The sequence below is a fragment of the Charadrius vociferus genome, unplaced genomic scaffold (genome assembly GCF_000708025.1).
Source record: "Charadrius vociferus isolate BGI_N301 unplaced genomic scaffold, ASM70802v2 scaffold169, whole genome shotgun sequence".
Classification (NCBI taxonomy): domain Eukaryota; kingdom Metazoa; phylum Chordata; class Aves; order Charadriiformes; family Charadriidae; genus Charadrius; species Charadrius vociferus.
Window position 1 is genome coordinate 1,664,737 of NW_009652966.1, and position 15,371 is coordinate 1,680,107.

General features: G+C 35.2%; 1 protein-coding gene across 2 annotated transcripts in view; it reads left to right on the plus strand.

Annotated features, from left to right (window-relative positions):
• The window catches only part of POLA1 (polymerase (DNA directed), alpha 1, catalytic subunit), a 207,886-nt gene that overhangs the window by 90,966 nt on the left and 101,549 nt on the right, over positions 1–15,371 (plus strand). For both annotated transcript variants that reach the window (XM_009893114.1, XM_009893112.1), the window contains exons 32-33: positions 2,925–3,106; positions 4,881–5,012. In XM_009893114.1, the coding sequence (XP_009891416.1) occupies positions 2,925–3,106; positions 4,881–5,012 (314 nt within the window). The remainder of the gene's footprint in view (positions 1–2,924; positions 3,107–4,880; positions 5,013–15,371) is intronic.

The window sequence follows — 15,371 nt, forward strand, 5'->3', positions numbered from 1 at the left end:
CTCCCCGCGCTCCCGTTCCCTGGGGGGCCCGGTGGGCAGAAACCTTACTTTTCAAATACTGCCATCAGTAAAATTTATTTGACTCTTTTTTTTTTTTGTTTGTTTTTGTTTTTGTTTTTTCCCCGGCTGCTTGAGTGACCTCCTTTGATTGCTGGTTAGTAAATGTCGTAGTGATTCTATGGATTAATTCAAAAGCAAGCACTGGAACTTACTTTTATTACTTACTTTTGTCATGCTGGGTTCGTCAGCGTGTTGTTAATGTTACATTTCTTCGTCATGCAAGCAACCTTGCAGTTTTGGTGAGGTTGGAAAGCTTACCTGTGGTGCAGGTAATTTAATGATAGCCCTGAAGATTTTCATGTCAGATTATGTCAAAGTGCCTTTGACTTTTGTCATGAAAAAAAAAAAAAAAAGAATAGTTCAAAGAGGTTCACTGATTAGTCTCATCCTATTTGTTTAAAAATTATCAAACCCAGGTATTTTTTGGTTTTCCTCCACCGATCGGATAGTCCCTGTTTTGTTTACCGAGTAGTATGACCTGGTCTGAGAGGATACCAGTTAGTGTGCTGAAATGGATTAACTGAACCAACTAACTATTCCTGAAAGGAGATAATAGATAAAATAGGTCCCAATTCCACAAGATAATAAAGGTAGGCATGTTCTTTAAAAGCCTGATTTGTAGTCTCTTTGATTTCACTGGGGCTGTTTGCACACCAAAAGTTAGATGTACACTTGAATCATCACAATGTTTTTCCTGTTGTTTTCTCTAGCCAAAACAGCTAAGAAAGTTCACAGATAGGTGTGATTTAAATTTTTCCAATGAAATTTTGTTTTAATGTTAAATTATTACCAAATGGTTAGATGCTTATTTGCTGTCACTGGGTTTGACTGAATATTGGAAAACTGCAGTTGTCTGAAGACCAGAATTTATCTCTTTTTATCTTTCATTTAGTGAACTACTTTGCTCTATATTTGCCCTTTGGGAAGCAACCAAAGACGATTTCTAGCTGAACTTTAATAGCCTCTGTATCAGAAAGTTGCAATGGTGTTTTTTCATTCCACTTCTGAACTCAGAGTAAACTGGGAATTTTTGTTTGTATTCACCATTACTATCCTAGGTTCAACCTACTGCATACTTAGTTGATTTTTTGCAAAATCTTAATACTAAACTCAAGTTCCCTTTCCAAACCTTTTATCTGCTACCTGTGTGTTGCAGAACATACTCCTTGTTTTCTAAAACAAAATATATTATCAACCCTTTAAAAAACAAAACAAAACAAAAAAAACCCACAAAGAAAACAAACAAAGCCCCACAGTCTTTTTGGGGGGGCTACCATATGTATTAGAGTGTAAAATAAGCTATTAGCAATGTTTTTGCTTCTTTTGCTTTTCCTTTTAATGAATAGAACTGTATTAAAAGTTTAAAAGCCTTTTTGGAAGTTAATTGTTACCCTTATGGATTGACATTTTTTTTTCTTTTGATAAAATTAAAATTGGGAAGATTGATTAAATTTTAGTGAAACCCCTATTCTGTCAAGAACCAAATAAACTTATTTGTAATGGAATTTTTCCTTGTCCTTGAATTTGTTTTATGATTGCAAAATAGAAATTCAGAAAAGTAAAAGTAAAGTCACACATATCAGATCTTTTATGTAAAGACAATCTATATCTGCCTGTATAACACAACTGTTCTGTATGTGCAATAATATTTGTCTAGTTTAACTGAATATTGTTCCCAAACATTGTCTTTAAGTCTCAATACTGTATAGTAAGGTTAAGAAGACCTGTAAAATCTAGCTTTACTTTCTATTTGTAATCTTTCTTGGTCTTTCTACAGTAATTGTTACGTTTGTTATTGAAATTTACATGAGATATGGGTTAATACATGGTAATCTGTTACTTGGCTTAATCAGCCTCTGTTAAAAATATTTTTTAAAGTACTTCTCTTTGATCTTTTTGTAGTAATGAAGTAAGCCATGGTTTTCTGAACATTTTCTTCTACGTGCTCATTCAATTAATTATTTTTTTTCTAGCATGTGCTATTTGCTAGAGTTAAGAAAAAAAACTGTAAATGGGATACATGGACTTTTAAAAGGTTGCACATAACAAAGGATGACAAAACCCATGGATTTTTATTACGTTTACTTTGGCAGTCTTATTGCTAGGGCAGTGAACTTCGTGCTTGCTTGCTTATTTACTTATTTGTGGTTGAATCAGTATTTTTAGGATCTCTTTTGTGTATTTATTTGTTTAAAATCTTGAGTTCTGGCAATCAAAAATAAAGCATTTTGTCTCCAGCACTGTCGTTTTAAATGCTGCTGCTGAATTTTAACCACTGCATTAGATTGAAACCTACATGCTGTTAACCACTGAGCCAAAATGAAATCGACCACTGCATTGAAATCAGAGTTGGCAGTTGTATACGGACTTGAAGGAGTTGGTAATAGCAGTGCACCCGCGTTTCTTTAATGGGGTTTTTATTCTCTGTTTTCAGTTTTAATGGTGCCATTTTGATTTAAAGACTGTTTCTTAATAACGATGCACATTTTTATTGAAATATTTTCAATGTGACTTAAGAAGAAAATAACAATAAACCCATCCGTTAGGAGTGGTTTCCTCAGAAACAAAATGTTCTGTCGCATACTCCCATGATAATGCAGTGTGCTTGTTTTATTTATAAAGCAATCTTGCGTAAGAAGATAAGTAAGAAGATTTCTTCATGTTTCGTGAACCTTTCTTCGTGGTTAAAAATTGTAAAATGTATTTATGTTTTATAGAGGAAGTTTTGCTAAGGCGAGATTTTCAGCTTCTGAATTTACATTTTGTAACTTTCTTTTGAATCTGCTTCACCAAGCATATGAAAAATGAGCCTACTTGTATAGTTGACCTCTTAGTCTTTTGAAATTTTTGTTTCTTATTAATAGGACTGGATCCCTCCCAATTCAGAGTCCATCACCATTACCATAAAGATGAGGAGAATGATGCCTTGGTTGGTGGCCCAGCTCAGCTCACTGATGAGGAGAAATATAGGGATTGTGAAAGATTCAAGTTTTGCTGCCTCAAATGCGGAACCGAAAATATTTATGACAATGTCTTTGATGGTTCGGTTAGTTTTTTTTTCTGTTTCATTTCTGTTCATCGGTGAGGGAGAATACTTGTAGAGAGAACAGCTTTTCAGATAGGATTTGTGTGATGTAGGAGAAGCTACCATATTGTTTGAGTCCTGCTATTTATAGCTTTGGAACAGAAATTTGCTGATAGGATAGTGCTGAGATATTTTCCCCATTTTTGCATTTCAGCTGTGTCGTCTAGCAGAACATGTGAGATTATCTGGCTTCATTAATCTGTTTGCCCACAGTTGTGAATGATTGTTGCTGTAACTTTTTAAGGAATCCTTATCTTAACACCTTAGTAACTTCCAGTTCTCCGGATAATGAAACTTTCGTATAGCAATGGCAATTCCTTATCCTAAATCATATTAATTGGAACAAAGTGTTTTTGAAACTTGTGTTTATCTTGCTACATCCCACCTCCCTTCCTGACAGTAAGGTTTTTCTGTGTTATCTTTCCTTCTGTCTTTGTGTATCAAACATAAAAAGTCAGAGGGGTACATTCTTCTTGAGAAGTTCTGCCAAAAAATGTATCTCTGACCTTGGATCACAACTTGAAATAGCGCCAAGTATTTAACTCTACAGCAATGTTATGTATGTATTAGTCATTGGCAAATTAGCGAGCTTCAGAGTAGTGAAAACCTTGAAACTGAAAGCAAATAAATCTTTTATCTAAATTAAAAGTAATTATTTTAAGTTAATTTGGACAAACAGCAGATGTTTTGCATTTTTTTTGAATCAAAATAAAGCACTTTGGATGCAAGTAAGAGGAAAAGACACACAAATGGAGTGATACTTTGTGAATCCTTGACTTTTGTTCATTACAGCTGTAAATAAGATAGTTAATTGCATGTAGGCTTGACAACTTGCAGATGGGCTAACTGGAGAGAAATGGATACTAAACTCCTTAAAAGAAAAAAAAACACCACCAAAAAACCCCGAAGCAAACAAAAAAACCCTCCACTAAACAACAAAATAAACCCTTAAACCAAACCAAAAAAACCCCCTCTCTTCCACCTGGAATTATTTAGTGTTGTGGGTGGCAGTTTAGCCAAGATGGCTCACAAAAGCAAAGCTCACCTTGAAAGAAAGTTTTCCTCGAGTTGTGCAACAGTCCAACCCACAAGCTTGGTCTTATTTTAGTGAGAATTCTACTAACTTAATTTCAGCTGTTCACACATCGCTTCAGTTTCTGAAATTTTAATGTCAGATGTTCAGAAGGTTTTGAAAGTAAGGGGAACAAGATGGTGTAAAACTGTAAGAGCTATTCTCTGCACTTGCAGAAAATAAAAGACGATCGTGTCATTCTTGTTTAACACAAGGTTTGTCTCTACAGCCCTGTTGGGAATTTCATAGTTGGTATCTTTAAGGTTGATTTCAGTGTTTAAAGTTCTGCCCAAGCCCACTGATTAAATCTCCCTGATAAAACAACAAACCTGTGTTATTTCAGGGGAGACAGGAGATTGTGATTTGTCCATAGATTAATTTTTTACTCAACATCATCTTTTTGAATGATTAACTTTGTAGCAGGTGAAGCAGCATGTTCTCCAAAAGACCTTTCATTAAGAATAGAAAATGGGAAAACTAGGTCAGAGAAGTCTGTATGTGGGTTTGGCCAACTGTGATGGGAAGAAAGAAGGCCTAGATACTAGAGGCCCTTTAAGACTTATTATTTTAAAAAAATACATGTTATGTCTAAACTCTTCTGATAACTTCTGCTACCATCACCTGTTGTAATAATGCACGCTGGTTTTACACTTCTGTTTTCAGGGGCGATTTATTGAACCTAGCTTGCAAAGGTGCAGTAAGACTGAATGTGATGAGCTTCCTTTAAACTATGTGGTTCAAATGAACAACAAATTACTGTTGGATATTAGGCGCTACCTCAGAAAGTACTATAATGTAAGTATTCAGAAAATATTTTGCCATATGAAATGAGTTTTGTAAGTGGTGCTGAGTTTTTAATGAATGTCATGTTACCTTCTGTTGTATAGTCCAAGGTAGCGTAACATCAAAACCCAACCTCATGAAACTAAAACAATCAATCAATGATTTAAAATACTAATTTAGAATGTTTGTTTTCGCAGTTCAGTCTCAAGTCAAGATAGTCAGATGTACTAAAATTTTTGTAACTGTGTCAGCATTATTACAGATGTAGTAGCTCTCTTTTGTCCAAATTTGTAGATGAAAAAGTGCAGAGTTAATTATGTTAATGCTTATGAGAAAATCTATGAAGCCTATCAAGTATGCAGATACCAATTTCTCACGTAACTGAAATCAGATTCTCTTTCTCTAACCCAAGTTGATGTATATCGTGTTACATTGTGAAAGGGAAAACGAAATATATCTCTGTAAAAATTATTTGAAGGACAATAGTAAGGGAAATACTATGAATCTTTCTTCATAGTGATTGGGAGGGGAAAGAAGAGGAAAAAGGTGGGTTGTTAATTAATTTGATATAATTCTCTTTTTTGGGGGGCAGTGCAAAAAATCCAAAGTGCCCACAGTAGTCATCGGCTTTGTGTAGCATTGTGGAAAAAAAATGTGTAATATTTGAAATTCCCATCTTCGCACTGTCCAAAATGGTGACTGGTTAGGCAAAAACCCACCATAATTTTTAAATTCTATCACTGTGTTTTTCATCTCTAATATGCTGGAAGCATCATATTTTGTGAATTGGCAGCTAGCCACGTTGGTCAAATTTTCATAGAACTTCTCATCCTACTGCCTGCGTCTTTTTTTTGGTTGTCCAACATTGCCTGTTTCACAGCTTCAGGACAGACATCAATTTTGAAAGCACTCATAACCATTGGGTGTTCATAACCTTTGATATACTCAAAACCATAAGTTCTTTTTGAAAATTTGGCCTATAAACAAATGGCTTACCTATTTGTGGGCTGTTTACTTAATACTTTTGCAGACAGCAGCTGCAATGTTAAGAATTATCATTATAGTTTAATACTAAATGTGCATTTTGTGTCGTCTTCTGTGTTAGTTCATATTGCAATTGTAGGTAAGTGTTTTCTAACCTCTTTTCTGGAAATGTAATAATTTCTCAATGCATAAATACTTCTTTTGAAGGTCTTTGCATCAAAAGGAGCACAAAACTTTCTTAGAGTATTTAAATTCAGGCAGTATTTCACAAAGAACAGATAGATTGTTCCTTTCTATTGAAGTTAAAGGTAGATGACTCGGACAGGTGAAGCTACCAGAATGCAAGATCTCATGTTACTTTATTGCAAAGTCCAACTGGCTGCAAAATTATCATTCAATTGATATTACTATACATATTATATTAAATTATACAATGTGTTATTAAATAATATGTCAAAGTAATATGTTTACACAAACTGCTTTTGTATAAAAGTTGCTTCTGATTAACTTTTTTAGATTTTATATGTGTACGTTATGATAATACACAGTGCCACATGCTAAGTAATTTCTGGCTTATAAAATGCTAGAAAATGTGTGCATAAGATGTGCAATAGTAAACTTGATGAATGCAGGAAGATACATTTAAGGGCAGGAAAAATTCTTATTACTGATAAGAACAAAAAGTGGTGTAATATTTTATTCTGTTCTCTCTTTTTTTTTTTTTTTTTTTTTTTAAAGACCAAGCTGTGAACCAAACTGTGAAATGTTGAAAGGTTTAAATATTGAACACTGCAGTTTGCTTACATTGTATTAAAACCTGTTAAGTATCTTACTTAACTAACTTAACTTAAGGATAATGAAGTGTCCTTCAAAGGGAATTTATTTGTCCTTGTAAGTAAAAGCTTTATAAACTCAGTTACATTTTTAGTCCTAAGAATCTACTTTTAACCTTGTTAGGTATAATAATAAGGTTTAGAACTACTTTTTGACTGTGGGATACATTCGGACTCAAGAAATGCAAGATTATTTTATTGTAAAAAATAACTTCCAAGTTGCACAATAATTTTCATTTTGAAAATGAAACTTCCATGGAGTTGGGCAAGTAAATTTTTTGTCCTGTTAGCTCTTAGAAAATCAGATGCTGTGAGTTTTAGTTTATTCCTTTCATCAAGTACTTGTAGTGACTGTACAACAGCTGGAGTTGAAATTCATCAAATGGGTGTTTGCACTAACGTATGTAATCCTATAAACTATAAAGACACACCCAGTAGTATGGCAAAGAAGTGTCTGACCAAAACATTTGATGAAACTTTGAGATGCTTATTTAACAATCTCCTGTTGTAGTGGTTGCATGTGAAAGTCACAGAAATAACCAATTTAAAATAGACAAATATATTGTTTATCTCTGTCACTCCAATATTATTTTTTTTAAAGTTTTTTTTTAGATATTACTGTTGTTTATGTGTTGGTCAAATGGCACATAATACAAAAACATAAAATGTAAAAATGAATTTTTCAACCTTTAAAATAATTAGCTACCTTTTATGAAGACAGCCCTATCAAGAGCCTTTCAGCCTGATCCACCACTCACTGAAATGAATAAGCTTACATTTTTCAGTGAGCTTTGAATCAAATATTTTTTTAAGTGTTTAAGATCATTGCATGTAGTTTTTGTTAGTCTGTTGAAATGCTTTTATATGTGGCTGTGTAAATTTAGGGGGTGGAGGTTAGTGCCATAAAATCTAAAAGTGGAAAATCGTCTTGCCCTTTTTGGCACATGAAACTGAGAAATAAATAAATACAACGGTGATATACTTCTTTCCTTTAAAAGATGCAAATGTAAGTGCATAAATAGAATATTGTAAGCCTCCTACAGTCCCATTGTTTTTGTAAATTATTTGCCTTTATATAAAATTTTCTCTTTCCACAATCATTTTTTTCCATTAAACATTGAAATGTTTGATATCGGTCTTCCAAAATATATCTACCATTGCTCCAGTATTTATGGATTTCTTAATGGTATTAACAATATCAATTTTTATGATCTTACTCCTAATTGTAAATATATCTAAAAAATGACATGCAAAGATTCTCTTTCTTTACAGAAATGCATTATTCTATGAGAGATTGATCCTGTTGTGTGCTTGCTTTTTTTTTTTTTTAATTCTGCTTTAGAAGAGCAAATAGATGAAAAGAGAGAGAAACGCTAGCTAATCTAAATTGGGAAATGAAGAGGGCTTTTTTAAGCATGAAAATTTCATCATCTTGTCAGCTGGCAGAATGCCTGCTGTGTGGATTCACAAAGGCTAAGAATTACACTTTCATGAAATTTTCCTCACTAACTGCCCTGGTTAATTTGAAAGATAACCCACTGTTCTAATTCATTCCTCAATTGGGCGGTGCAGGTTTTATCTTTGATCTGACAAAGCATTTGTGTTAATCGTTTTGGCCCTCTACTAGACACTCTTGGGATTGTGCTTTTACAATAAATGTGTCTGTGATAGCTCTTTAGTCTATTATACTTACAATAGATCCATAGAACTGGTAATTAATTCTGTACTGCTTTGGAAATGGGGAAGAATAGGTGTAGCTCTGTCAAGTGCTGCTGGGAAGTTTGTTTAGCTAGTTCATTTTTGAAGTGTTACCCTCAGCCATCAATGAAACATCCATGCTAGGGAATGGGTGAAAGCTGAAATGTGCAAGCATAAATGGAAAAACTGACCAAGTTTTGTGCATAAGGAGAGTGTCGTTTCATTTGTAGTAAGTGGATCTAATTATTATGATGGAAACTATTTTGTGTTTCCCACTAGAATATTCAGATGCTCATTTTTGAACACTTGATAAAGAAATGCCAACTCTCAGATCCCCTTTTAAAAAGCCCTGTAAAAATCAGTACTCACATCCGTAAAACGAATCTTGTATTTTACTCAGCTGTTGAGGTGTTAGTTTTGCCAACTAAAAAGAATTAAACAAAACCCCCCAACGTATTGTATATGCCATTTGAGCGATAGCAGAATTCATACTGAACTGTTTGGACTGGGAAGCTGTTGTCCCTGAAGCACCAGGTTTTTAATCTTTTTTTCAAATATACATGTAGTATTATTAGTATCTTTATAGGCTAAAACTTGGTTTTTATATAGATGCTCTTTATATGCTGTCTAGTTAAGTGTATAGTATATTTACGTCTCTTTATGTTTTTCAGAATGCATAAAATGATGCAAAATTTAAAAGGGTTTTAAAAAATAGCCAAAAAAATCTTGGTCCAACCTGTATTGCACTGGTTTTGTTTTATGGTCTTTTTCTACTGGACCACTGTAACCCATAGGCAGAAGTGAGTTTGAAGGCTATTGAACGCTGCTAAATAACTTTATACTGTTCAACTGTGAAAATTCAGTGTTCAATAGCCCTCAAAATTTCTCATTTCTTACCTGTGGTGGGGTGGTCTACTGCTTGCACATTAGGTCGCAGTATAAAAACATGTTGGTACACTTTTCAAGACCTCTGAATTATTCTTTTTTATATATATTGCTGTTCTGACTATTGTGTATATGTTCTTGTGTTTTGTATTAGTATTTTGCGCACTTAAAAAGGTAAAAGATTTATAAACAAGATAATATTATAAGAGGCAATAGCATTCACACAGGTTTTGGGATTGCATGGCATATTCGCTTAAGAGAACAAAGATGACAGGGCTTGTTGGGAACCTGGAATCTCCCACACTTCAATCAAGTATATTGCCAACATCCCACAGGTGTACACCACACGAACGGGTGAAAATATGATTGTAGATGATGGTGATGACTTTGGTAATCATGTTCTTGCAACAGTCATGGATTGAAAGCGCTTTTGTTTGGTGGGTGGGTAGGGGTAGGAAGTTTCTTTGGTGTGAGGGAAAGGTGCTTAGCATTGGCAATAGTACAATATTTTATTTATCGTTGTGCTAGGAGTACTAGAAGTATATGGGCATGTGATGAAGAGTAGGTAGGGCCAGAAAATAGAAGGCATTCTGACACCAGCTGACGTGGTAGGCACAATCAGATGGCTAGACTCTGCCATCAAATTAACTCCAGCGATTATTTTGAGACCTTCCTGTTTGTATAGAAATGGGTTTCCGAGTCTTTTCCAAGTTTGAGCTTGTATCACTGTCATTTTGGTTTATACATACAGAAACAGACATTTATTTTTAGTACTGAAAGCTTCCAAGTCAAGGCAGAATGGAAAGCAATTGGAGTGAAAGATAAAAGATTAATGTGATTCCATTCACAGTTTACTGGGGACCTGAGAGAGGGAAGGGAGGCTGCCACCAGATTATCAAGACTTTTCTCCTCCCCTCCACAGTAGCATTTTCTGATTCTTTCCTTGATTGATGCTGACAAATGGGTTGTATTTAGAAGCACATTTTGGTTAACCTGGAGGAAATCAGGTGGAGGTTAATCAGGTTGGTTAATCAGGAGGAAATTGATTATTGAACAAAGCAGTCAGTATGGTATGAAGGCATTATACATCTCGTTCTGATATAATTTATGTTTACTGAATAACAAAAGGTAGCCCTTGGTCACCATGTATAGTGCATTTTGGGGATGTGTAAGCAGTTATTTGTCACAGCACTTGTAGCATCTATTAACTGGAATTGATTCACTATTACTGCAACTTCTCCACGATCTGCCCTGTAAAGGAATTGTTTGTTTTAGACTTAGAGCATCAATATGATTCTTAGTGAAGTGTTTCAAAGTGATGATCAATATGTCTTTACAAAGGGTTTAACTCTCCTCATTGGATTTTACTAGCCCTGACGGACATGCATCTATCTCGGTGATGGTTGAGTGAGGCTGAGTGTGATGCTCTGCACTCCAAATTTTAGCCACTGAGAATGAGTGAACATAAGCAAAGGAGCAGGATCTGTTCATTGTTGATTCTTCCCAGTTCTTAGTCTACAGTCTGGTACCTTGCCAGAGAAGACTTAATGACACCAGATATCTCTCTCAGCTATTTGTATAAAAGGCTCCTCAGGCTGGCCACTGCATGTAACAGGTTCTAAGAAATAGGGGTGCCTTCAATAGAGTAAAACTAATTCTGTAATTTCATCTGTAGGCAGAATACAGGAATGTAAAGGCTTATTATCACAATAACTCATCTTCTTAGGCTTATAAATGGCAGTGTTGTGAAGATCATGTCACAGGAAGTGTGCCCAGAGGTAAATGTGGTCATGGTTATGATTGCCACCAAGTGTGTAATGTTTACCTAGGTGATTGAATCACTCGTCTAATAACAAGATGTTACTGTCTTCAGAGGATTACAGAAAGCACTGACTTTGAAGGTACTCTGTTGGAACTGATCTGTTGCCCCAGTTGAAGCAATGATGAATTTTGGCAACACTTGGAGATCATGCGTTTGCTGCAGTAGAGAGATATGGTTGCAGCTCTGTGTATATGGTCTGGCTTTAAACTGACTACAAAGTATGTAGCTTTGGTGTACCAGTAGCAGTATTTGTTATGAGATTCTGTGGCCAAGAATTTAAAACTTGGGCAAATCTGTGCAGCCTATGGAGAGGTCTGCCACAACTGCGTTACTAATAGTGCCTGAGCAAGCTACTTAGAGAGTGAGCTGGCAAATGTGCCCTCCTTTGGATACCTTGGATTGACAGAAGTGCTATGGATGCTGTATAACTTTGTAGGATTTGCTTCTTCTGAGATCATTTTAATTAACAAATCATGAATCACAGGAGTATTTATAACAAATCACTGGTCTTGAAAGGATCAGTGTTCATCTTCTTTTTACAGTAGTTTTAGAGACCCATTTTAAATCTGTTTAGGTTTTCGTAATGTTCAATTTACATTTTTTGATGGAAAAGGATCCCACTAGTCTCTGCTTCTTGTAATGTCTCTAATTAGAAGTCCAAGTAAACTAATTAAGGCTTAAAGTAGGTTTTAAAACCACCAGTTCTCGTGGAATTTTGATACAGTTAATGCCTCGTACTACAATAACTTAGAACAACAAGTTATAGAAATATCAAACCAGGTTAAGTCTGTATTAATCTACAGAAACTTCTAATAGAGACCACATTATAACCAGCTTGCTAGGAGGTGACACACATCAACAAAGTCTGTTGGGCTTGAGTACTTGATAAAGGTTGAAGTATGCATAACTAGCAATGCTTACAGTGCTCAAGCGCCTGCATCCCTCAGGAGAACCAAAGTTAAAATCTGAAGCTGAAGAGACCATGTTTTCTCTGGACACGGTTCTTTTTACAAGGATAAGTTTGTTTGACATTCATGACCTAAACATTATGTGGTTATCAGAAATGTTTTCTTAGAAGTCACTAATAATACAGAAATCCATGGTCTAATGCTGATCTTACAAAATGAAAATTACTTGCTTTAAGACTTTTTTAAAAAACCTAAAGTGGGTCCATCTGTGGTAATTCAGAGTTGAGTGGGCATATAAAAGAACAAAATATGTAATGTTTTATCATAATTGTAAGAAATCTAAGTTACCTATCCTAAAGTTTCTTAGTCTTTATTATGAACCTGCCTTCAGCCTTGAAAGAAAGCTTAAAATAAGTTTTATAGTATTTGGGAAACTGAAATATTTTTGATGCGGTTACCTTCTTTTGTAAACATCTTTGTTTGATACTGTCTTTCATAGTCCACATTCCTCAAGATTATTGAATAAGAAAGTCATGCGGGTTGGGAGGCAACAGAGGGAAAACATGAAAAACTTCATCTATATATTCCTCAGCATGCTTTTCCTTGACATAGTGGGAATGGGCCTTGCAGGTGTTTATTTTTTTCCTACCCTTAGATGTTAAAGAATTATTTTTGTTTTCTGGTTTAAAGCAGTTAAAATTGTCAAAGAAATATTTCCAGTAATGTTTAGTCACTACTCTATTTCTTGGTAAAATCCTCTTAGAAAAATTAAATAAGGTGTTCCTCAACAGAATTGATTCCAGTATTCAAAATCTCATCATATAGAAGCTTTTTATTTAGAAGGTTATTTCAAAAACTTATATTCAACTTCATTTAAACAGCTGTTTAGTTTTTAAGCTATTTAGTATTTGGTACAGCAAGAGAAATTGGATAAATGCATAAGCATTCAAGGATCGAACAGATCAAATGGGCAGTTCAGACCTTTCAGCTTGGCTCCTGGAAGTCAGTCATATCTGTGGAAAAAAACCTAGGAGCGATGAGTCTGGGAAGCACTATTTAGCTAAACTCCTCTGCCTTTGTGTCTTCATTCATGTGCTTAGGGATGGGGAAGGCAACCCCCTAGCTGAATGAGACTTCTAGACAATTATTAGTTTTTCATTTACAGTGGCCAAGAGAAGTTTAAGCAGTACCAGACGTAACACAACAGATTGTCTATAAGATTTCCTGTATCCTGGGAAACACCAGGGTCAATTTTAACAGCCTGTGCTGTGTTAGAGTTGACATTGATTGCTCCTCTTGACTCACGAAACCTCTACTTCTACAGGTTTGTTTAAGAGAAACAGTTTTAAGAACCAATGAAGTTTTGGATCATCTGAGATTGAAAAGAGATATCACTTCATTTTAGAATGTTCCCATCTGCAGGAAGAAATGGCATTATGTTGGACATGGCTTCATAAAAGGGTTTTGCATTTGCTTCACTGTGTCTTTTTTAGAAGTCAAGGTCTTGTAAGTGCTACACAGTCTCTGTTTTCTACAGAATGCCAGTATTTCCTTCAGTGGATATATGCAAGTGGATTATTATTTTTTTTAATCCCCAGGCATTAAGAAAATAACTGCTTTGTATGCCTACTTTGGGAGCTAGTATGATTTGAATGCAAAACCTTATTCCAGTGTGTAGTCAGATAGTAAAGCTGTGCTCCAAAACAGGTGTTGGCCCATATATACCATCCTATGTGTAGGTCTCTGTAAAGAGTCCTTGAAGCTTATCAGTCAGGCTAGCTGGATTTGTCCTCAGATTATATTTCATTATATGGCATCTACTGATGGACTTTACTCCTACTTTTTACTGAACATTAGTTGCTCAGTTACTTTTATTCGTAGGAACATAGGGTTTTGTACTGTCCTTTTTTTTTTTGCAAATTGAGCCTGTTGAATTGGCAGCTCTGCCTATGTTTTAGTCCCATGCACTCTCTGATGGCACACTGTTTTAAAGGCCCTTTTATTGCTAAAGATGAACCTCCCTTCCCTATTTCCATGCCATTGGTTATTGTCTCTTCAGTCTGCCCACACCTGCATCATCCTATAAAAGGGAAAAAAAAAAGATGCTGCATAGTCCTGCTTAAACTGTTAGAGCGGCTAAATGATAGTCTTGTTCACATTCTTTCATCTGAAGAGTTTCAGCTACCCAAGTATCTTCAGCCTTGTAGATTGTGTTAGGCTTTGAATCCACAAATGAGAAAAATTTCTGAGATTTTCCAAAGGTATACCAGGTTTCTACATGAAAATTAAGGCTCTGCAGTAGATGTCTTCCTTTTCTCCTAAGTAAAATCTATGTCTTTAAGTGGCATCTGCAAGAGGCACATGAAAAATCCATTACTATCAGTAAAGATGTCCAGATAGAAATGCTTATGCAGTGGCTGAACTTGTTCCATCCAAAAATAGAAATATCAGTGTAAGAATTGTAGCAGATACTCTGAATGTCTTGCATCTTTATCTTCAACCTCCTATGGAACAGCATAAGCAAAATGTTCATGTTTGAAGATCAGTTTGTTTTTTATACTGGCCAGAAAGCAATAATACTTTTTGTCTTGTCTTTTTCCTTTCTGTATTGGTGGCTACAGTTCAAATGTGAAAAACAAGAAAACATGAACTCCCAAATGGATTTCTTTAATTAATACACCCACTCAAAACCAACATCATCCCAGAGATTTATTTAACTGGCATTTTTCTTGTGTTCTTTTTTCCTTTATCACTTGTCACACCCTGTCTTTGAAGATTACAGGCGTGCACATGTTGGAGAGCATTTTTGTAATAATATGCTTTCCTTTCCTAATGAGTATATGGTCAGCGTAGCAATATTCTTCCTTTTACCCTCATTTGATGGAAGTTTCTGTATTAATGCCTTCAGTTTGGATTATGAATATTTTTTAATGTCTTTTTAAAGATGTTTGCATTAGCAGCACTTAATTTCTGCACTCTGCCATGAATGTGAAGTATTTAGCATTGTGCATATTTTACAGTTGGTATGTCTTAATTATTGTTTAAATTTTTAGAAGTTACTAGATTTGGAAGAATTATCTGAAGGGACAAAATAGGAGGTGGAGTCAAGTGGAAGTGTATCCTCATCAACTCTGCAGTCAGCCCCCATTCCTTTGAGTGCAAGGCAACCCAGCTGTGAGGATTGCTGGCCACACTCTCATCAGAGAGAGGAAAGGCGGGGGGGGAAGGGAGAGAGAGAGAA